We start from the raw sequence: 24,276 nt of genomic DNA, 5'->3' as shown, positions 1-24,276 counted from the left end.
ATTTGCTTACATGTACAGTGAAATGGACGAGCTTATTTAACACTACAAACATGCACACCCGCACACTCAAACCAAAACGTTTAGGAAACAAGATCCATAAAGGGCTGCTAAGTTCTGCCTAGTTTTCAACTCACATGCAAATTGTAAAGCAATTTAAGTGTTCAGAAATGCTTTTCACCTGACTTATCCTAAATCACATTTTAAATAATAAATCTAAAACTTGAGGCTGTTGAAATTAAAATACAATCACAGCAACCAACGGCATATGACTAAACATACCCCTTCAAGAACTTGCAAAGCGAAGGGTGACTCACAAGGGCTTGTCCTGTTAACCTGGTTAAACCTTCGATGGGTTTTAGCAGCACAGAGAAAGTTCTATTGAATTGCGCAATATTGTCAAACAAGAATTTACAGGTTGCACAAAATCATGGCTCACTGATGCAGAGCTAATGTCAGCATCAATTTGATGGTGCAAGAAGGCGGTGGGGGGGGAGGGGTGTTAACAATCTGTCTAAACAAACTGCATTTTTTTTTCATTTACAAGGAGGAAAATGCTGCCTTGTCTTTTTGTGTGGGTTCAGTGTGATGCCCTAGTAACCGATACACTGTCAATTTCTTCAATGCATTTATCCTGCGTGCAGTTTTGGATCCTTCAGCACATTTCTCATCTCACAAAGACATAATGGGAAATGCAGATGCTGGAGAATCCGAGATAAGAAAGTGCGGAGCTGGATGAACACAGCAGGCCAAGCAGCATCAGAGGAACTTTTGTGCTCCTAGGATGCTGCTCGGCCTGCTATATTCATCCAGCTCCACGCTTTGTTATCTCATCTCACAAATACAGTTCACAAACTGAATTTGCCAAGTAAACCAGGGACCTGGTTTTTAATTTCAGTGATTTGACGAAGATCACAAATAGATCATTGCCGATCTTCAGTTCTAAGACATTAGCTCTCAAACTCAAGGTAGGGAACAAGACAGAAATAACACTAGGGTCTTTAAATCAACCTAACATTTAACAAGTTGCAGTAATTTCATTTACCATCACACATCCAGTCATTAATACAGGCATAAACACTGCACACTGTAGGAGATATCTTGAGATTGTCAACCACGAATAAAAATATTAACCACATCATTTTTGTATCTTCATGAGTAATTAGGGTAAGGTGGAAAAATTGGAGCAAAGAGATGATTGAACATCAGAAATAGCACCCCCGGGTTCAAGAGAAATTTACTGATCCATGTGGTTAGTCAGTAGAGATTCAGGTTCTTTAAGAAACAATATGTGGATCATCCCACAATCAACACCAGCCACAGCTCATATACAGTGCATTGTAGCCCAAAGGCAGCCTGATGCTCTCATCTGCTCAGGCATGCAATCAACGCAGAACTTTACAATTTCAGAGAAATTTTGGAATCTAAGAGGATTGCCGAGGTTTTCCCTCTCTTTGGATTCAATTCCACAGCTAGGAGCAAAAGGTACTCTTATTTTGACTGAAGACATATTATTGGGGTTAGACTGAAAGTAGAGCTAGCCCATTTCAGCTGTCAGAGCATTCAGTTTTCTGCACAGAATACAGAGCCCTATTTAAATATTAACTTTTATATTCATCTCTAGCAATTTTAAGCAAATGTAAAACACTATTTAGACTTTTGTTGTAGATGTATCATACATAACACACTGGATTTAAAGTTTCCAGCACCTAGCAAAAATTTAGCCCTGTTCTTTTGTCATTCTAATTAAACAAAATGCCACATTAGTACAATGTAAGTTAAAAGCTGAAGTATTAGAAACAATAAAATGATTAACTAATCCTTCTAAGAATTCAGAACTGAACTATATCACCTTAATTCTGTAGCACAAGATAATTGAGGATTTTACTTCAGTTAGTCAAAGTGGGTCAAAATACCAAAATGAAAATAACGAAAAGTGAAATTACTTCTTCATAAAAAAAGTCAAATTTCTACCACTTTCAAAAAAAATCCAGTGCTGCAAGAGGTTTAGCTCAGAGGGCTTCTAAAGATAATATCTTGTGTGGGTAGCATGTCTCCAAACTGTTCTGAGAGCAGCAGCAAACAATTGGGGATTTTGGAATTTCAAGCTGCTGTATCCTACAGGAAATGGTGTTTTCAAAACATTTGAGCACTGCTGCACATTGCCATTTTCAAATTTGATCGTCTTTTGAAGAACAGAATCAATAAAAGAGATAAATAGTTGTAATGCTTGGGCAATAAAATAATCCATAAAACTGACACAAGCAGCAGTTCTGGGTAATTACTAAGTATGGGACTGTCAAAATGGTTCAGAACAACATGTTCTTCAAGCTCCTGCATCAGGAAACATCGGAACAGAAATGGCACCAAGAACTGCTCCAACAGTGGACTTCAATTCTAAAATCATAGAGGTGCCATCTACATGTCAGAGCTAATTCTGTACTTCCTAGTGTCAAGTGAGACTGCAACAGTTCTCCTTAGCGTCAATAATAAGGCTTCAAGATAGGATTCATGATCAATAGCCCATTAGTGTTGTGATAACACTCCTGCTAAAATGCACCCCATTCTGGTATGGAGACCCAAAAGCTAGAACAGTGGTCTTTGATAGCACCTCACAAAAGTGATGCACTTTACCACAGGGGAAAAGAAGAATTCCTGACTTATTACTTCATGGAAGAATAGCAATCTGTCGAAAATCTAGGGATTGCAGCTGAACTGATAAGAGTAACAGTGGTTATATGACCACAAGTTGAGCTGATCAAGACAGGATGGAAGAAAAATGAGGGGCAAAGGAGGTTAGAAGCCGTAATATTAGAATATTTGATTTTCTGATGGAGAGACCTCAAAATCAGAGTTACTTGAAACAAATGTTCAGAATTTGGAATTTCCCAACAGAATGAGTTCTACATGTCATTTCATTCATTAGGTATTGTCACAAAGGATGGGCATTGATGGCAACAATCAGGTTAGCGCATGTCAGCAATTAAGTAAGTAGTTGCTGACTTGAATATTCCTTTCCTACACAGGGAAGAGAGCCAAAAAAGCACTGGCACCATCATAAACAGTAAAAGGAAGAGCAGCTGGATTTTAAATAATTAATCTTTCTTGTAAGGTTTGTGCTACAAGGACCAGAAATTCGCAACATTCAGTTTCTCACCATTTTTTCTTTAAAAACAAAGGCAATCCAAAAACTCTTAATTTTCAAAACAACTAAATTATGGGCTTATTAAAATCTACTTCAGCCTTGAAGGTGACCTGTACAAGTTTTATGTAAAAATACAATCTTCATCCTAACCGCTTAATAAAATACTACTTGCAAAAATTAGTTGGATGAGCACAATATACAATATCAGGCTGGATAAACTAACATCTGAACTTGTTTTTTCAAAAATAAATTACATTTTATAGGGATGCGCCTCCTATTACTTTTCATTAGTGCAAGATTTAGCACTGTTGGTGAAAATACAAAAAAGGTTCAGATAAATGTTGACTGTGTAGAACTAGTCTGTCTAGAGTACAATTCATAGGGGTGGGTCATTACCTCTGTGTGTCCAGAGTTACATTTGTGGAAGTGAGTATATATTTACATATCACATGATTTACACACAAACAAAAGTCACACCATACATAGGTAAAAGGAAGGGATAGACTTGTTAAGCCAAATGCTGGCTCCACCATAGTACCTCCCACTTGAACTGGTTGCTTTCACACCCATCGGTTTGCCTGCAGTCACACAATCTTCAGTGCACCTATTTAAAAACATACGCACACACACTTGCACGCACAATGCAGCCTTGCATCAAAATTCTACAACTTCAGAAGCTAAAGTGGCCTTTAAGAGACCAAAGTCTGAGTCAATGCAAGTCTTCATTACAGTCACACAGTGAAGTCTTTGCAGATAATTAATTATGAGAACATAACCCACTATTCACTTAAATTAAAAAAAGTTATTTAAAAAAAACCTACTCCCGATTATTGGCTTTTGCAAGTCAATCAAAAATCATTGACAAAGGTTTTTTCAGACGACAGCACAGTACCACTCAGACATCTACAGGAGCAGATACTGGACTTTCTCTTTTCAGCTGCACAAGTTTACAAAAGATTTCCCTCCCTCCACACCCTGTTTCTGCCAATGGCCAGAGTTACTTTGAAAACTCTTGATACATTTTCCAAGAACAACACCGACAGAAGATATCCAGTGACTTCATCCCAAAGCAGAATGTGTAGATGGACCATTGGCAGAAGCTGTCGAAATGTAGGGGAATCCTTCAATCTCCCAAAATAAGCTTCACAAACGATGCCACATCTGTCTCTTTGGATTCATGCCATGTGAAGAAGGGATGTTGCTTGAGAGAAAGAAACACAAGAGTTAGAATTCAAAGAATGGGTTTGTTTTTATTACAGATGTTCAAAGGTATCATTCCGACCAGAGTTCGGAATTCTCAAAACATTTAATTCAGCGAGCTAAAGATGCCTGTCAACAAACTTATTTGCGCATTTAGCATAAAACTTCAGGCTGACAATCCAACATGCAGTACTGACAAAGTGTAGCACTTCTGGAGGTTCAGTTCTCTGGATGAGATATTAAAGAGGGTGCACAAAAATTTTACAAGGATGTTGTCAGAGTTGGAAGATTTGAGCTACAGGGAGAGGCTGAATAGTTTGACTCACTTTGGAGCATACGTGATGCTGAGGGGGTCGTGAATAGCACGTTTAGCAATTTGGTCACACCGCAGATGAGGATTGCTGAGGGAGATAGCGAATGGGTAACCAAAAGGCAGAGTAAGAGCAAGAAGGCAGTGCAAGTGTCCCCTGCTGTCATCTCCCTCCAAAACAGGTAAAGAGTGGAAGGGCGATAGTCATTGGGGATTCAATTGTAAGGGGAGTGGGTAGGCGGTTCTGCGGTCGAAAACGGGACTCCTGAATGGTATGTTGCTTCCCAGGTGGACGGGTCAGGGATGTCTCCAATCAGCTGCAGAACATTCTGAAGGGGGAGGGCGAATAGCCAGTTGTCGTGGTGCATATAGGAACCAACGATATAGGCAGAAAACGGGATGAGGTCCTACAAGCAGAATTTAGGGAGTTAGAAGCCAAGTTAAAAAGTAGGACCTCAAAGGTAGTAATCTCAGGATTGCTACCAGTGCCAAATGCTAGTCAGTGCAGAAATGAAAGAATAGCCAGGATGAATGCGTGGCTTGAGAGATGGTGTAGGAGGGAGGGGTTCAGATTTTTGGGACATTGGAACTAGTTCTGGGGAAGGTGGGACTATTACAAATTGGACGGTCTACACCTGAGCCAGACTGGAACCAATGTCCTTGGGGGTGCTTTTGCTAATGCTGTTGGGGAGGGTTTAAACTAATGTGGCAGGTGGATGGGAACCAAATATTGGCAGAAAAGAGGTTGTAACAATGGCTTGTAGGGAACTAGATAATGGAGTCACTGTGACTGAAGGGAATAGTAGTCGGGGAGCAGATGATGAACACAAAGGGACAGGTGGTCTGAGGTGCATTTGTTTTAATGCGAGAAGTGTAGTAGACAAGGCAGATAAGCTTAGGGCTTGGATCGGTACCTGGGAGTATGATGTTATTGCTATTACTGAGACTTGGTTGAGGGAAGGGCATGATTGGCAACTAGTTGTCCCAGGATATCGATGCTTCAGGCGGGATAGAGAGGGAGGTAAAAGGGGTGGAGGAGTTGCAGTAATGGTCAAAGACGATATCACAGTCGCACTGAAGGAGGGCCCCATGGAGGACTCAAGCAGTGAGGCAATATGGGTAGAACTCAGAAATAGGAAGGATGCAGTAACAATGCTGGGGCTGTACTACAGGCCTCCCAACGGCAAGCGTGAGATAGAGGTACATATATGTAGACAGATAATGGAAAGGTGTAGGAGAAACAGGGTGGTGGTGATGGGAGAATTTAATTTTCCCAACATTGACTGGGATTCACTCAGTGTTAGGGGTCAAGATAGAGCAGAATTTGTAAGGTGTGTCCAGGAGGGTTTTCTAGAGCAGTATGTATGTAGTCCAACTCGGGAAGGGGCCATACTGGACCTGGTGCTGGGGAATGAACTCTGGCAGGTGGTTGATATTACAGTCGGGGACTACTTTGGAAATAGCGACCACAATTCCGTAAGTTTTACAATACTCATGGACAAAGATGGGAGTGGTCCTAAAGGAAAAGTACTAAACTGGGGGAAGGCTGACTAAACCAAGATTCAGCAGGATCTGAAGAATGTAGATTGGGAGAAACTGTTTGAAGGTAAATCCACATTTGATATGTGGGAGGCTTTTAAGGAAAGGTTGATTAGTGTGCAGGAGAGACATGTTCCTGTGAAAATGAGGAATAGAAAAGGCAAGATTAGGGAGCCATGGATGACAGGTGAAATTGTGAGACTAGCCAAGAGGAAAAAGGAAGTATACATGAGGTCTAGGCGACTGAAGACAGGCGAAGCTTTGCAAGAATATCAGGAATGTAGAGCGAATCTGAAACGAGGGACTAAGAGGGCTAAGAGAGGACATGAGATATTGCTGGCAAACATGGTTAAGGAAAATCCCAAAGCCTTTTATTCATATATAAAGAGCAAGAGGGTAACAAGAGAAAGGATTGGCCCACTTAAGGACAAAGAAGGAAAGTAATGCGCTGAGTCGGAGAAAATGGGTGACATACTTAACGAGTACTTTGCATCGGTATTCACCAAGGAGAGGGACATGACAGATATTGAGGTTAGGGATAGATGTTTGCTTACTCTAGGTCAAGCTGACATAAGGAAAGAGGAAGTGTTGGGTATCCTAAAAGACATTAAGGTGGACAAGTCCCCAGGTTCGGATGGGATCTATCCCAGGGTACTGAGGGACACGAGAGAGGAAATAGCGAGGGCCTTAACAAATATCTTTGCAGCATCCTTAGACACTGGTGAGGTCCCGGAGGACTGGAGACTTGCTAATGTTGTCCCCTTGTTTAAGAAGGGCAGCAAGGATAATCCAGGTAATTATCGACCGGTGAGCCTGACGTCAGTGGTAGGGAAGCTACTGGAGAAGATACTGAGGGATCGGATCTGTTCCCATTTGGAAGAAAATAGGCTTATCAGTGATAGGCAACATGGTTTTGTGCAGGGAAGGTCATGTCTTACCAACTTAATAGAATTCTTTGAGGACGTGACAAAGTTGATTGATGAGGGAAAGGCTGTAGATGTCATATATATGGACTTCAGTAAGGCGTTTGACAAGGTTCCCCATGGCAGGCTGATGGAGAAAGTGAAGTCACATGGGGTCCAGGGTGTGCTAGCTAGATGGATAAAAAACTGGCTAGGCAACAGGAGACAGACAGTACTAGTAGAAGGGAGTTTCTCAAATTGGAAACCTGTGACCAGTGGTGTTCCACAGGGATCTGTGCTGGGACCACTGTTGTTTGTGATATATGTAAATGATTTGGAGAAAGGTGTAGGTGGTCTGATCAGCAAGTTTGCAGATGACACTAAGATTGGTGGAGTAGCAGACAGTGAAGGGGACTGTCAGAGATTACAGCAAAATATAGATAGACTAGAGAGTTGGGCAGATAAATGGCAGATGGAGTTCAATCCGGGCAAATGTGAGGTGATGCATTTTGGACGATCAAATTCAAGGGGGAACTATACAGTAAATGGAAAAGTCTGAGGGAGGTAAAAGGGGTGTTCCCTGTTCCCTGAAGGTGACAACGCAGGTCAATAGGGTGGTCAAGAAGGCATATGGCATGCTTTCCTTCATTGGGCGGGGTATTGAGTACAAGAGTTGGCAGGTCATGTTGCAGTTGTTAAGGACTTTGGTTCGGCCACATTTGGAGTACTGTGTACAGTTCTAGTCACCACATTACCAAAAGGATGTGGATGCTTTGGAGAGGGTGCAGAGAAGATTCACCAGGATGTTGCCTGTTATGGAGGGTGCTAGCTACGAAGAGAGGTTGAATAGACTAGGATTATTTTCATTAGAAAGACGGAGATTGAGGGGGGACCTGATTGAGGTCTTCAAAATCATGAGGGGTATAGACAGGGTGGATAGCAAAAAGCTTTTTCCCCAGAGTGGGGGACACAATTACTAGGGGTCATGAGTTCAAAGTGAGAGGAGCAAAGTTTAAGGGAGATATGCGTGGAAAGTTCTTTACACAGAGGGTGGGGGTGCCTGGAATGCGTTGCCAGCGGAGGTGGTAGACGCAGACACGTTAGCGTCTTTTAAGATATATTTGGACAGGTACATGGATGGGTAGGGAGCAAATGGACACAGACCGTTAGAAAATAGATGACAGGTTAGACAGAGGATCTTGACTGGCGCAGGCTTGGAGGGCCGAAGGGCCTGTTCCTGTGCTGTAATTTTCTTTGTTCTTTGATCTACTCAAATGGTGGAACAGCTTCAAGGGGCTGAATGGCCTTCTCCAGTTCCAATGTACCCAAGTACAAGAAAGTAACTTACAAAATGGAAGGCAGGAGAAACACAGTTTAAGCTAAAGAAACTTCAATGAGATCTACGAAGCGGACGGACCCTGCTCAATTTCTAACATCCCTCAATATTTGATCGTTATTATTTATTAAAATCTGATGAGTTTTCAAAGTGATTGCATCATTAAGCACGGGAACAGATCATTCATATCAACTATTCTATTCTCCTTATGTGCATATTTTCCCATCTTTTCATCCAATCTTATCTTTCTGCTTCTTTCTACTACTTCACTTACCTGACCAGTCCTTAATCCAACACTGTGTTCCAATTTCCTCAATGACTCAACTGGGTACAAGGTCCCACGTTCTAACCAATTTAGGTGAAAGGGTTAAAAGATGATAACTACAAGTTCAAGGCTGTAATGCAACACCCCTGTTGCAGATATCAGCCTGTGTGGCGTGGGCACAGAGATTAAATATGAGAAGATTTATTCTTTGCTGCAATCATTGCATATCAGAAAACAAAGACATTTCCCTTAGAAAGTTCATATGAAAACTAAAATTCTTTATAAGGATATATCAGAGCCTTCACTGCCAGTTCAGAGACTGTGCTGTAGCATCAGTAATAAGGCTGCATCAGGAATTCAATCAAACCCCAACTTCAATATTAACATTTCCACTAAGGACAATCTGTTATATTGCAACAACCATTCTAATAATGTGACGTAAAACTAACAATAGATGGTGCAGTATTCATTTTTTTCTCCCCCTCAGACGAGCCACGTCATTTCCAAGGCTCTAAGCTTAGTTCAATGCAAAATCACTTCTCAATAATTTATGTGGTTTGTGAACTACAAGTATCAGAGATTCAGTACTTCTCATTTTGCTTACTTGAAAGCCAAGATCATTTTTTCCATGAGTATAAACCTTCATAAATATATAAAATACTATGAGGCAGGTTTGTTTACATTATATCTTTATTGAACTTCGTCTGCATTGATGTGGAACTTGCTGAAACACGGGCAGCTGTGAAATCATTTTCCCACTTTGAAGATTCTACAACCAATCCTGAAAGTACTGCTAATTATTTTTAATCAGCCCGTTCAGACATGTTTGGGCACACTTCTGGATAAGTAGACTTTAGAACATATACTTTTTGAATGAGAGGTACGGACACCGCCGCTGCGCAACACGATGGTCAAAGATGTTCAAATAAAGAAGGAATGCAATATTGCCTTGCTGACTCAAGTTATTCGGTGATTCAACAAAACAATAACTTAGCAAGCATATGGACTAGCATTGTTCTCATATCAGGGGAGCTGCAGGGTCTAGGCCCAAAATGTCAACTTTTGTGATCCTAAGATGCTGCTTGGCCTGTTGTGTTCATCCAGCCCCACACTTTGTTATACAGCAGCTTTTACGTATTGATGTAACCCAAGGTATTTCACTAAATAAAATTTGACACTTAGCCAAATAAACTGACATTTGGTGCCCAAAAGCTTGTTCAAAGAGGTAGGGTTTAAACAGCATCTTAAAGGAGGAGGAGGAGTGGGCAGTGGGTGGAGGAAGGGAGAAGAGAGAGAGAGAGACAGAGGTAAAAGAAAGGAGAGAAATGGAAGATTGTGGAGGTCTTGGAGGTATGCAGGGCTGGAGAAGTTTACAAAGATAGACAGGGCTAAGGCTACAGAAGGACTTGAACACAAACATAAGAAATTAATACAGAGGCATTTCATGAGCTGTACCCATTGCATATCTGTGTGATGGGTGAATGAGCAGCAGGTCTAAATCTCTCTCTATCATAAAGGTTTTTCTTTCTGTATAGCCCAAGTTAGAAATTACGTAACTTTGACTATCCTCCCACGTGAGCTGTTCCACCTCTATGTGTATGTCTTTGTGGGATTTTCATAAAATAACAGAAGTCTTTACTACTGGACCAGCTGCTGACCATGACTGGCCCATGAAAAGCTTTAGGCTTTGTGAGGGTATCTTCTACAGAGGGTGACCAGTAAGCAGAGCTGTGAATGCTTAATCTTTTGATAATCATACTCTGATATCTGAGTATGTGAAATCAGTCCCCAAACACAAATTGTGCAGTCACTTAAATGCGATGTGTCCGTTATGAACAATAGCTGGAGTCAGGGTTTCAGTTATTGTAGCTAGACTCAAGTAGAGTCATTGTCATACAGAATGGAAACTGGAGCTTTGGTTCAACCAGTCCATGCTGGCCATAATCCAAAATTAAACTAGCCCTACCTGTCTGCTTTTGGCCCATATCCCTACAAACCTTTCCTATTCAAGTACTTATCCAAATGTCTTTTAAATGCTGTAACTGTACCTGTATCCAACACTTCCTCTGACAGTTCATTCCACACACTGTACAAAAAAGTTGCCCCTCATGTTCTTTTTCAATCTTTCCACTCTTACCTTAAAAAATGCCTGTTAGTCGTGAAATCTCCCACCATATGGAAAAGCACCTGCCATTCACCTGATCTGTACCCCTCATGATTTTAAAAACCTCTATAAAGGTTACCTCTCGACCTCCTACGCTCCAGTGAAAAAAGTCTCAGCTTATCCAGCTTCTCCCTCTAACCTAAACCTTCCATTCCCAGCAACATCCCGGCAAATCTTTTCTGAACCCTCTCCAGCTTAATAATCTCCTTCCTATAATAGGGCGACCAGAACTGGACACTATATTCCCAAACAGGCCTCACCAACATCCTGTACAACCTCAACATGATGTCCCAACCCAAAGGTCTGAGCAACAGAGGCAAGCCTGCTAAATGCCTTCTTAAACACCCTGTCTACATGTGATACAAACTTTAAAGAATTATACATCTGACTCTGAGATCTTCTGTTCTACAACACTACCCCAGGCCTTACTTTTAAGTGGATTAGTCCTGCCCTTGTTTGTTTAACAAAAATGCAATACCCAACATTTATCCAAATTAAAACTCCATCTGCCACTTCTCAGGACATTGACTCAATCAATCAAGATCTCTTCATAATCTTAGATAATCTTCTTCACTATCCACTATGCTACCAATCTGCATGTCATCTGCAAATTTACTAACCACACCTTCTGTATTATCATTTATATCAGTGTAATCTAAAATAGTGTAGAATAATTGAATCTGCTCAAAGTAGATTTAATTGGGTTTTTATTGGTTTCTTAATTATTTTGTGGCATTTCCAAGCTCAAACTGGTGCAGAAGTCAAATAATGCACCATCAGAGTAAACAAGATTCTTCAGTTTTTAGAGATAACAAGGTGTCGAGCTGGATGAACACAGCAGGCCAAGCAGCATCAGAGGAGCAGGAAAGCTGATGTTTCGGGCCTAGACCTATCTTCAGAAAAATTCTTCATTTTTTATGTGTTTTTTTGTCATCTGAAACAATGAAATCAAAATCCCCTTTCCACAAAAAAAGTGAAAAATGCCATGTAAAAAGTTAACTTGAACCACACGGAAGTAAACAGCAGCAATAAGTAAAATGGCATTGTCGTACATTTCTGAAGGAATGCTGAAAAATGTCAGTTTTCAGAAAGACGACCCTACACACCAAAGAGATGAGTTTCCAGACACAACTTGAAAATTGTTCTTTTTTAATGGGATGACTATTTCTGCTGAAGAAATCAATAGCTGCTGCAATTTTGAAATCAGGAATAGTTTCTGAAAGCACACCTTGATTCTGCACTGAGGTGTCTTAAAAGCTACTTCATCCGCTCAAGATAGTTCACATAATGCAGTTTTGAAGCAGCATCATTGTAACTCCATCTGAAAGCAAATAGCTAGCCGCGTCTGTTCAATATAGATTCCTGGCTGGGATACATTGAGATGGTGAAAACGGATGAGGATGGAACTGCAAATAATTATGTGGTTCCTGTTAAAGACTTTCCCGATTACTTCCTAAGAAATACAAGTTACAGGAATCCCACATTGCAAGATGAATTGCTCTGGTACTGTGTGAGATCCTATCCTTCATTAGCAGCTGAGGGACTCAGTGCAAAAAGAAATTTCAATGTGTGGAACTGATTTGAAGCAGCCCCCTTTTATCCACTGGTTTAAAAACAGAGACATTAGACATTCCAATCTCATCACAACTATTAGCACTGATCCATCAGGGCTTGTACAGTAAGGGGACTGTGTTGTTCCATATCCTGCTCCACTGAAATAGGGGGAAAAAGCCTACAGAACTGATTATCCTGAAATACTACAGATGGAAAAGTGCAATTGTCAAAACATTATGTCGAAGTTCCCAAACTGCAGCTCCCTTTTGAAGTAACCAGGTATCTAGGAATGCAAAGAAGTCTTCACATCTGGCTCCTTTGTAGGAAGCACTTCAAACCTCACAACCTCTGATCTATTGGCAGGTGAAGAAGTTGGCAGGCAAGGTCCAACATAACTGCAAGGTTACTGTGTTCCCACCAATGCTGGAGATCACAGGCTGGCTGACCACTCCACTTTCTAAATTCCTGCTGTAGCAAACGGGAATAAAGATAAAATCTCATTTCAATGCAAGTTCCTCAGATAAGAAGCTGCTTTCATTGACCACTCGCCAGGGGCTGGGCTCCTTGAAACCTCAAACCACAGAAGTTTCCAGAAACTATTTCGCTGTTGCAATTCGATTTTACATGGCAATATATTTTGAAAACAAATACATTTCCTCTGAGCACGGAGTGTTCATTTTAAATATTAAGAAAAAATACAAGCTTGTCATCACCTGCGACATCCACAACTATAATTTTTCTGGTAAAACATAAATGCAGATTACAAATAGGTGGAATGAAAGAGAAACAGAACATGGGGCAGCACGGTGGCTCAGTGAATGGCACTGCTGCAACACAGCGCCAGAGACCCAGGTTCGATCCCAATCTCGGGTGACTGCCTGTGTGGAGTTTACACATTCTCCCTGGGCCTGCGTGGGTTTCCTCCGGGTGCTCCGGTTTCCTCCCACAGTCCAAAGATGTGCAGATTAGGTGGATTGGCCATGCTAAAATTGCACATAGTTGTCTAGGGTGAGAACTGCAGGGATAAGGTAAGGGGTGGGTCTGGGTGGGATGCTCTTTGGAGGGGCAGTGGGACTCGTTGGCAAATGGCTTGCTTCTACACTGTAGGGATTCTATGACATAGTATGTAAGATGTACTCTTTCTCTGTTAGTTACTCTCTGTCAATGTTGGATTTCCAAAATAAAAAATACAGAATCTGCTTTTGAAAGAGAAATTAATAAAGTACCGAGGGGAGAAATCATTAATGCTGATGCTGCAAATGACCCAAACCCTCCATTCAGGTACTCACCACTGCTACTTTAACCTATTCATGTCAATATCAAGCTTAATGCCTGTGAGCTAAGTGGCTGGTATGATTTCAACTTGACAAGTGGGTAATCTTCAAAAACATTTTGCTGTAAACCACTCTGGAATGACCTACGTGAATGCCAGTTCTTTCTATCTTAAACAATTTCTATCCTTTTAAAATTAATTTTGTGATTAAAAAGTTACCCAACAGTTCAGTCCCTTGACGTTTGTTTAACGTTACTGGAAACAATGGCATAGAAAGTCTAATTTTCTCACCATCTGGTACAAGAAGCATTACAAAATATTCAGTGTGATCTTAGGAAATCCAGCCAAGAGCTTTACAGTGGCAGAGTGAACTTTTCTAAACTTGGGGATTCAGCTCACGTTCACTGACTGACACAAGAACATTTGGGATTTAAGATTGTGGGATACAACAGTCACTGGACAAATGTGAATCATGAGCACTGTGGGTTGTGGGTCAAACTGTATTTCAGTAATTCCCTCCTGACAAAGAAAACTGATCAATTAGCAATACCGCTTTGTTTTGTTTCCCGTCTGTGGCACTGAGGCAGCCAAGTGGCTGGATTATTGAAGTTAGGCAACTGAAGACTCTCTTTTTCTAAAATCTCCCCTTTGAAGGAATAAAATGGACAACAATGTCAAGGAAAGTTAAACTTCAACAATTAGGAGCCTGACATTGTGCAAGGTAAAATATAGTCTACTGAGGAGGTAGCAAGGCATAGGGACAGACTTTCCAACTCACACTTCATCAAAAAATACATTTGCTCTCAAAGTTGTCTAAGGTGTGAGGGAAACAGAACATTCCAAAGTGAGAGAACCGAACATTCTGGAACCTAGAGCCTAACGATCAGAATCTCTCTCCAACCAATCAACCAACAAGATTCAACAATTCGGAGATAAATTGAGGGTGTCCTTGCACACCATTTGCTGAAGGTAAGCATGCAGACAGTAAAAAGGGCAAATGGTATGTTGGCCTTCATTGAGAGAGGTTTTGAGTACAGGACCAGGGATGTGTTGTTGCAGTTATACAGGGCCTTGGTGAGGCCACACCTAGAATTTTATGTGCAGTTTTGGTCTCCTTTTTTGAGGAAGGATGCTCTTGCTCTCGAGTGAGTGCAGCGAAGGTTTACCAGGCTGATTCTGGGGATCATGGGTCTGACATATGAGGAGAGGTTGGGACTGTTTTCACTGTAGTTCAGACAAATGAGGGGGATCTCAAGAGATTTATAAATTTATAGAACATAGAACATAGAACATTACAGCACAGTACAGGCCCTTTGCCCCTCGATTTTGTGCCGACCTGTCATACCGATCTGAAGCCCATCTAGCCTACACTATTCCATGTACGTCCATATGCTTATCCAACGACGACTTAAATGTACCTAAAGTTGGCGAATCTATCCAATGACGACTTAAATGTACCTAAAGTTGGCAAATTTCTGACAGGGCTGGACAGGGTAGATGCAGGGAGGATGTACCCAATGGTGGGCGTGTCCAGAACCGCAGGTCACAGTATGAGGATTTGGGGAAGACCATTTAGGACGGAGATAATGAGGCATTTCTTCAATCAACTACTTTCCGAGATAATGAATTCATTATCTCGGAAAGTAGTTGATGCCAAAACATTGAATGTATTCAAGAGACAACTAGATATAGCCGTTGGGGCAAATGGGCTTGAAGGTTATGGGGAGAAAGCAGGATTAGGCTAGTGAGTTGGACAATCAGCCATGATCGTGAAGAATGGTGGAGCAGGCTCAAAGAGCCGAATGGTTTCCTCCTGCTCCTATCTTCGATGTTTCTATGAAAGAGTATGGACGAAAAGGAAGCTAATTCAATGTCAAATAGTGAAAGAGCAACAAACAAAAGGGTTAATTGAAAGAAATAAAAAAGACAGAAAAGAAAAAGAAAAGAATATTATTAAAATCAGAAAATTTCAGACTCGAACAAGCTTCCACATTTGTCATAATTCATTTTTAGTTAAAAAGTGTTAAGTGGCAGTTCTTACAACCCATCACATTCTTAAAGGGTACTTGTGTTTGTAATGAATGGGCATAATTTTGAACTGGAGTTTAATGGGCGAATGCAGGAAGTTTCTAAAACACAAGGGTATGTATAGCTTTAAAACTGCATGGTGTTTTCGTGGAAGTAACAGTGTAACTCAAAATAACAATTTTTAGGTCTTCATAGATAACTACAAATCAACACTCTACCCTGCCTGCACTATTTACTCAAATAACAGTCAGTGCCATTAGTATGATGGCAAATTCTGGCCCACAAAACTACAAGTGTTGGAAAGATCCAATAAACTGCTTGTGTAGAATGTAGATGCCCTGCAAAGTCCATGATGCTGAAAATGATAGAACTGTAGTAACCACACAAAAAGAGTTAATCCATGTTGATTTACAGAAAGAGCAAAGGAGCACTCTTATAACCTTGCACAGAAGCTCCTGGCACTCAACGGCAAATACTGATTTGTTACTGTCGCAATACTGCTGTCACCTCATCTGCGTGGATCACAGCACCATTTCTCAAGAGCTTGTGTTCAAAGGAACAAAGATCAATGAGGCTCTCAAATTCCTCTTACTCATGCTCTTAACAACTCAGGGTACTGCCACTGAAATCAATGAAATCATTAAGCTGTAGGCTCAGCTGTCAGATTCAACTGAGCATCAATTTAAGAAAGTGCTGCCTCCTCAAAAGAATTGAGGCTGAGCCACAATGTACAAAGGGCCCCCACAGGAGCAAACCTTGTGAGGACACACTTTAAAAACACACACTTCTAACCAGCAATACTAGTCATGACTTTGGTTTTCTTTGCATTACCTAGAAGCAGTTGGGATGATAGAGAAGGGAAGAAACAATTTTGTTCTTAACTGACAGAGAGCTACTGGTCACAACAAGGAATAAATCACTTTCAGTGCACAGATGCAACAGGATGTAATAAACATTGCTATATACACATCAGCGAGAACTACAGGAAACATAATCACACTGCTGATGTTATCACACCCATTCAACATTCAGCCACACTTATATATGCCCCAATTCAGACATAATTCTAGCACAAATACAGAATGATACAGGTGCAGCCCAGTGCCAAAGAGCAAGGCCCAGGAAAGGCCACAGTAAAACCTGCTGATTAATGAGGGTCCCTCTTTAGGGAGACTCAGGCTCATTGGCTGAGGACCCTACAAATCTGGACAGTCAGTGTCCAAAGCAACCAATCAAACATGCTGACCACCTCAACTGACAAACTCATTTGGGAAGGTGATGGCCTCATGGCCTCAGCTCAGTAATTAAGAAACCCAGGTAATGCTCTGGGAAAGCAGGTTCAGATCCCACCAGGGCAGATGGCAGTATTTGAATATAAGAAGTCTGGAATTAAGAATCTAATGATGGCCATGAAACTAATGTCAATTGTCAGGAGAAGCTTATCTGGCTCACTAATGAAACTGCTGTCCTTACCAGAAATGGCCTACGTATGACACCACGCCTGCAGAAATGTGTTTGACTCCTAATTGTCCTTTTAGGAATTGACAATAAGTGCTGTATAACGATGCCATCACCCCATGAATGAATTTCTTAAAAATTTAAGTAATAGTGGCTGTTCTTCTGAACAATAGTCATTACTGACCATGTAGGATGTGCTAGATTCCAAAATTTTCTTACCTCATGTTAGAATTTGGGACTGTTTGGTTGGACATGGCTAGAAGCTGAGATAGAACAAGGTTAGGTAAACTAAAGCACCAAGTGCATCAGCTCTATCGTTGAAGAGCCTTCTTAACCTGGTTGGTGTGTATGGTCTTGCTCTGAGCCTGACTGATCTGACATCCTGGTCTCTGATCTCCCTTCTACTTGATAGTGCCCCATGTCAGCTGAGGTTTCCTTCACCTTCCTGATCTCCAAGGTGACATGGGGCACTCAATGTTGTCTCCTTCATCCAATTATCTGTCCACCAACCCCACACCCCACTTCCTGAATTAATCTCCTCCCTTTCACCTCCCAAATGATGCTTCATGCGAGTGGTTAATGGCAAGTAAGAGAATGAAAGAGCATGAGCACGAGTGACTGAGGGACAGAGAGGGAGGAAGATGGACAGAAAGTGAGATGGGGGTGGAGTAAGAAAGTCGCAGAGCAACACAGATAGGGAAAGAGACGGGGAGGGTAACAGAGACACAGTTGGTGAGGTGGGTGGTGAGAGACAGAAGAGACAAAGACTGACAGCAAGAGCAGAGAGTGTGCCTACGGGAGTGGGGAGAGACCATGGAGGACGAGAAGAAACAGAGAGAGGAGTGTCAGGCAGGAACAGGTATAAGGAACGGAGTGACAAAGAGAACAAGAAACAGAGAAATAGAGAGTGAAGAAACAGAGAGAGACAGACAGAGAGTCAAAGAAAAACACAAGCAGACAGAGTGAGAGAGAGAGCACGAAACAGACAGAACCTGCAGACTACAAGTGAGCCAGACACAAACACACATGTGGAGGTTGTTCACTGCAGATGCATGTATACATTCTACTCCTCTCTCCTGATAAATCAATCCACCTGCAATACTTTGTCATCTTACTATATGTTCCATGCTGGGCATTTGTCAGCTTATTCATCAATAAATGCAAAGTGTAATTTTAGTGTTAATAAAGCGAAGGCTTTTAGATTTAGATTTTATTGTCAAGGGTACTCAAGTACAGGGATATGGGAGTACAATGAAAAGTGTACAATGTCACCATTCCCAGTACCATCTTCAGTGCAAAGGTACCCAGATACAAAATCTTAGGTACAAAATAGAAAAATATGGAAATATTGTAAAAGTTCAATATTAAAGTCCTTCTTAGTACAAAGTAGAAAAGTGAAAAAAAAGTTAAACGATCAACACTGTAGTCCTTCTTAAGTCCTTAGCCATGCTGGGATCACACTCCCCACAAGGACTCAAGCTCTCCATGCTGGGGTCAATCTCCACATATTGGGCTTGATCTTGATCTCAATCCAGATATTGCTGTCCAGATATTACATTGGGAGAGGTTCAAAGCTTGTGGAGCTGTTTATATACAGTGAACAACCAAGTTGTACGCATTTGTCAAAGTCAGAGGTTACAGGACACCAGGTTATAGTCCAACAGGTTTATTTGAAATCACAAGCATTCAGAGTGCCAAAGTTTGTGATTTCAAATAAATCTGCTGGACTATAACCTGGTGTCATACAACTTCTGACTTTGTCCACCCCAGTCCAACATTGACACCTCCACCTCTTGGCTTCCATTTATGACTCAAGCTAATAGATTCAGTGCTGCAGAAAACTCACATTTTACAATCTGTTATAAACTGCAATGATGTTCGAAGTGAAATGGTTTTAGTTTGAAGACACAGTTCTACATTTGAAGATATCATTTAGTTTTGTAACTTGATTGTTTTTAAAAATAAGAAGTTAATGTAACAGGCCTCTTTATCAAATATGTATGCACAAAACTTTGGAATTAGCTTCTATAATCAGTTTTATATAGTTATTTGACCTTTTATTTACGTATGTTGATTGAGTATATCACGTTTTATCTTTAATGCGTATTTTTGTGACTTCAGTTTTAACACATTGGTTGTCTCTATGTATTGACATTTATACAGACTCAGCATAAAATTTTATGTCAGAACAACTTGTACTCATGTTATTTTTAGTTAACTAGGTCCGGGCAGCAGCAGTAAGTGCACTTTCTTAATTGCCATGTTTAGGACTCTCGGCTAACCGGAAAAGGATATAAAGAAGGGGAGTTTTTTTAATATAAATGACTGACACCATAGGGAACCATTCAGTGCATGGCAAAGAGCAATATCAGTAGGATGACCATCGATCTTAAGAAACCAAATATAAAACAGACACATCATGCTTCAGCAATCCAAGATTGACCATGTGTTGTACATGCAGTGGGTGGTCATTCAGAGTTCAGAAAGCTTCTGATCATTCTTGGGGTAGTGGGCTAGTCACCTTTAGTGGTTAAATACACAGAAAGAAAAGGTAGTGAAGAATAACTGTCATTAATAGAACAGAACAAGGGAAACATGGCCAGTCAGCTGGTAGTCAATGTGAACCAAGTGAACTACTGCCTTATTCTCATCTCTCTGTTATGATAAACTTAATCAATTCTGTGAAACTTGTGAAAGTACACTTATAGCAGGAGTGGTTATGTAACTAGTCAGGACTTTTAGATTAGCTGTCAAAATCTCAGTCTAAGATTATAATTAATTTTGGTTTTACAATCAAAGTTAAGTTAAACACTCTAGATTTTACCCTAATCCCAAACAAACAAACAGAGCACAGAGGACACCAGTCCCAAAAATGCCTGAAACTACTTTGATCCGTATGCCAGTTCCTTACAATAAAAGGTAGTGGCTTTGTTTAAAGAAGAATGCTTGTTCTATTGGTATGAACATACCGCCTAGCTTTTAGCCCAGAATGCTCAATATTCAGGTGCGAATTGGCTCAGGGTACACGCAGTATTGGGTCTCAGGCCTGATTCACATCAAATGGGTGAGCTACTGAGCATCCTAGACAGCTTACCCGTGTGGAGGATTTTTGATTCCAGGTCCAATGGGTCTTAAGATAGATGGTGGAAGTGAATAGAAAGGAGAGGCAGAAACTAGTGGGGCCTCGCCACCCCATTCCCAACTCTACATTCAATTCAACTATTACTGATAAACTTACCTCTATTGTGGTAGCATCCAGCAGCACCTTTAAGGACCGCACAGACACTTATTCCTGACGAATTGACCAGTTCAATGTAATTTGGGATTTCAGACAGTCTTACTATCAACAACCCAATTTGCTCACTAAATTCAAAACAATTCCCACAAAGCAACCAGTCCCTAGCTAGGAAATGCAATTTATGACGGATAAGAACTAGTCCTTACCATAAGTTCAGCGTAGGTTGGTCTGTCTTTGGAATTTTTCTTTAAGCTGTAATAGATATACAAAAAGCCATCTTAGTCAAATGTCATGTGTAATTCATTATTTTATTCATTCAATATTCATTATTTGTTGTTCATATGATTGGATCTTTGCAGATCTACAGGGTATCAGATCGTGAACAACTACAATGGGTGGCACTCAGGCTACATGCTTCAGTTAGAACTTTAAGAGCAGATGTTCATTTTAGGCAAAGATGCTGCTGATTTCTGCTCTTCATCAAGGCTTTAGGTCAATGCTTGGCAGGAGCAGAGACCACAGAGTCATGGGAATATTACAGCACAGTCTGTGCTGGCTTTGTCAAAGGCAATCCAGTTAGTCTGACTCACCTGCCCTTTTCCCAAAAGTTCTGATCTTCTCTCTTAGGTATTTATTCTATTTTCTTTTGAAAGTTACAGAATGTTAGACAATGCACTCTGAATCCTAAACACTCACTGTAGAAAACTACTTTTCCTCTTACTGCCCTGATTCTCTTGTCAATCATCTCAAATATGAGCGCTTTCACCATCGGAAAGGGTTTCTCTTAATTTGCTCCATGTAAATTTATCATTATTTTAATCAGCCTTTGCATGTCTCCCGTTAATATTCCTTGTTCCAAGGAGAAGATTTGTGGGTTCCTTAGTTTATTTGCCTAACAGTGATACCTTATCCCTGGAATCATTCTAATAAATTACTCTGTACTCTTTCCAAAGCCTTGATGTCCTTCCTAAATTGTAGTGACTAGAATCAGATACTACAGCTGGGGCAAAATGGTGAGTGTTTTTTATGTTTAGCAAAACTACATGACTTCTGCACTCGATGCCTTTATTTATAAAATCCAAGATGTTTTATTACAAACTTTGCTAAACAAACCATCCTGCAAAACATTTGATCAAAATCACCTCAATAGTCCTCTGTACTTTCACCCTTTTTAAAATTGTAACATTTAGCTTCCATTGGCTCTCCTCATAACTCCTAACAAAATATGTCATCTCACATTTTTCTGCATTGAAGTATATCCACCACATGTCGGCCCTTCCACCAGTCTGGTTATATCCTTTGGCAGTATGTTATCATCTTCCACACTGTTTAATGCACTTTACAGTCTAATGTCAACAGGTAAGATGAGATTCAATGTAGAACTCATACACTATTGAATTACACTGTCAACTGTCCTTCAGCTGACTTAGATATCCAGTCCCAAGAGTTGGGCTCGCTATAGTACCTCATAACAAGGCTATGAGTTCAGAAGGTTTTAAACTGAATTCAGCAACTTTGTACTTGCAAAGTACAAGGCATGGTGATTATGGCACTGTAAACATTGATGTCTTTGGGCTCAAATATGACTAGTTAAACAAATATAAATATTCGATCTAAGCTAGAGAGTGGTGGAGTAGACAAAGAAAGATTTTTTAAAAAAGACATAAATGGGACTTATAGTCTTCCAGCCAGCTTAATTTTACATAGAAGATTTCAGTGAGAATTTTTTTTTAATTTATTCATGGGATGTGGACCTTGCCAGCTGGGTGAGCATTTATTGACCATTTGTCAGTGCCCTTGAGAAGGTGGTGGTGAGCTGCCTTCTTGAACCAATGCTATCTATGTGCTGCAGGTAGTCCAACAAAGTCATAGGGAGCAAACTCCAGAACTTTGACCCAGTGACAATGAAGGAACATTGATATATTTCCAAGTCAGGAGTGGCTTTAAGGGGAATTTGCAGGTGGTGGTCTTCCCATGTACCCTTGTCCTTATGGATGGAAGTGGACATAGGTTAGAAAGGTGCAGTCTAAAGATCTTTGGTGAATTTCTGGTGAATGACAGCTGGACGGAACTGCACAAATGAATATAAGCAACCAGCTCCAGGGAATAACGCTAATAAAATACCTTAGTTTAAGCACTTAAATAAAAAAAAAATGAGGGACTATGGTTAATTGGATGGAGGTTTTCCTTCTACCTCTGAAGACAATGGCTATTAAGTGCTCAACCTGGACAAGTCTCTAAGGATGCAAATATAATCTCCCTGTTTCTTTTGCACCAATCACTCCTTCAGCAAGTACAACTTGTTCAGTACAGAATAATGGAAGGGAAAATTTTTGTTTATAATCATGTAAATAATAAAGGAATAAATAAAAATAATGTATTTGCAGTCAAGAGAAATGTGAATCTACAAAGGAAACTATATATTTATAATGCAATGCGAATAGCCTGGATGGGCAGGGAATAAAAGTTACTTGAACACGATACAAGTTCTGTAAAATAGGTAAACAGTGTTCCAACAAAAAAAAAACTTTTTTTTTAACCTTGTCAGTCATGTCTGCATTCAGCAATTTTGCTGTATTGCAGCAATACTGCCAACTGGACCAGAGTGAAAGAAAAGTTCACAAGTAAGTAACTTGGGTTAGGATATTAATTTAGCTTAATCTGACAGGCAGAAACTGATGGGATTGATTCACACCCTGCCCAACGTCATGTTTAATTGACTTTGTCACGTTTCTGCCAGATAAAATTACACAAGTTTCTTATTAAACAGAGCAAAGTGGTAGGTACGAAATTACAAATTATTATACTTGATGGGACCAATGATTTCCAATGCTGTACAATAATTTCTCACCTCATCAGCGACATGATACATTGCTCCATGAATTGTCCTGCATTTAACCACTTTAACTGGGATTGCAACAGAGCACAGTAAATCCCAGGATACCTGTGAGTAATGGGTTTGTGCCGAAATAGTTGAGTGGCTTTGAAGCAGACCTTCATTCACCACAAAATTATGACGTGCTAAGCAACAAAAATTGATTCTAATAGTAACAGCATCAGAAGGTCAATAAATGGATCAGTAGCCCGCAGCACCTGGCTGTGACTCAGGCCTTACAGCAACAACACAAATAACCATGGGATAACCGCAAGGAAAGCCAGACGCTACAATGGGTTGCATCTCCTCATGAAACAATCTACTTGGCCACATATTTCAGAGACAGGACACATTCAATGCCGAGTCATCTTGAGTTTGCTGGAGAACTCTTAAGACTCACAGCTCTGCAGTAACTGGGTCATTATGTCTAAATTACAACAACTGCAACTTCCTTCTCTCTACATCTCTTAAAATGCACTCTTCCTGAACCCAAAGTTGATATCTATAATGGAACAAATTATAACTTGTGTGTCAGAACAGCACACAAATCATCGATTGATTACGCAAATGAGACGCTACAACTCAATCCATTCAAGGACAGCCTACTTGACGTCATTTGTGTGTTTCTCAAAACTGAAGCACTTTTATTCTTTCCAGATAGGTATAAATCATTTATGAAGTGATATTTGTGCTTATTTGCCAAACTGCCTTTGAACTTGCGGTTTCTCCCCTAATTCAAATGTTAAAAAACCCCAAAATAACGTAAGGTAAAGGCATCATTGTACTGGAATACCCGAAAGCCACTCTAAATAATTGCTGCCCAAGAGCAGCCAATTAGACCAAGCGGACATCACAGGTAATCGTCATTTCCAACTGACAATCTCAGCAATCACTTACAGGCTTATTATGGTGCATTTGTAGTGCCCCAATCTCTGAGCCAGGAGACCCGGGTTCAAGTCCCACTTGCTCCCGAGGTGAGTTATAACGTTCCA

General features: G+C 40.6%; 1 protein-coding gene across 2 annotated transcripts in view; it reads right to left on the bottom strand.

Moving 5' to 3' along the window:
* Positions 1-789: 789 nt before the first annotated feature.
* LOC125463840 (dual specificity mitogen-activated protein kinase kinase 6) overlaps positions 790-24,276 on the bottom strand; it is a 116,454-nt gene continuing 92,967 nt past the window's right edge. For both annotated transcript variants that reach the window (XM_048555604.2, XM_048555605.2), the window contains exons 11-12: positions 20,616-20,661; positions 790-4,343 (exon numbers count right to left, since the gene is read on the bottom strand). In XM_048555604.2, the coding sequence (XP_048411561.1) occupies positions 4,266-4,343; positions 20,616-20,661 (124 nt within the window). In that variant the 3' untranslated portion in view covers positions 790-4,265. The remainder of the gene's footprint in view (positions 4,344-20,615; positions 20,662-24,276) is intronic.

This window comes from Stegostoma tigrinum, chromosome 22 (genome assembly GCF_030684315.1).
Source record: "Stegostoma tigrinum isolate sSteTig4 chromosome 22, sSteTig4.hap1, whole genome shotgun sequence".
NCBI classification, from domain to species: domain Eukaryota; kingdom Metazoa; phylum Chordata; class Chondrichthyes; order Orectolobiformes; family Stegostomatidae; genus Stegostoma; species Stegostoma tigrinum.
The sequence above is the reverse complement of the archived record's forward strand: the minus strand, read 5'-3'. Positions and strand labels throughout refer to the sequence as shown.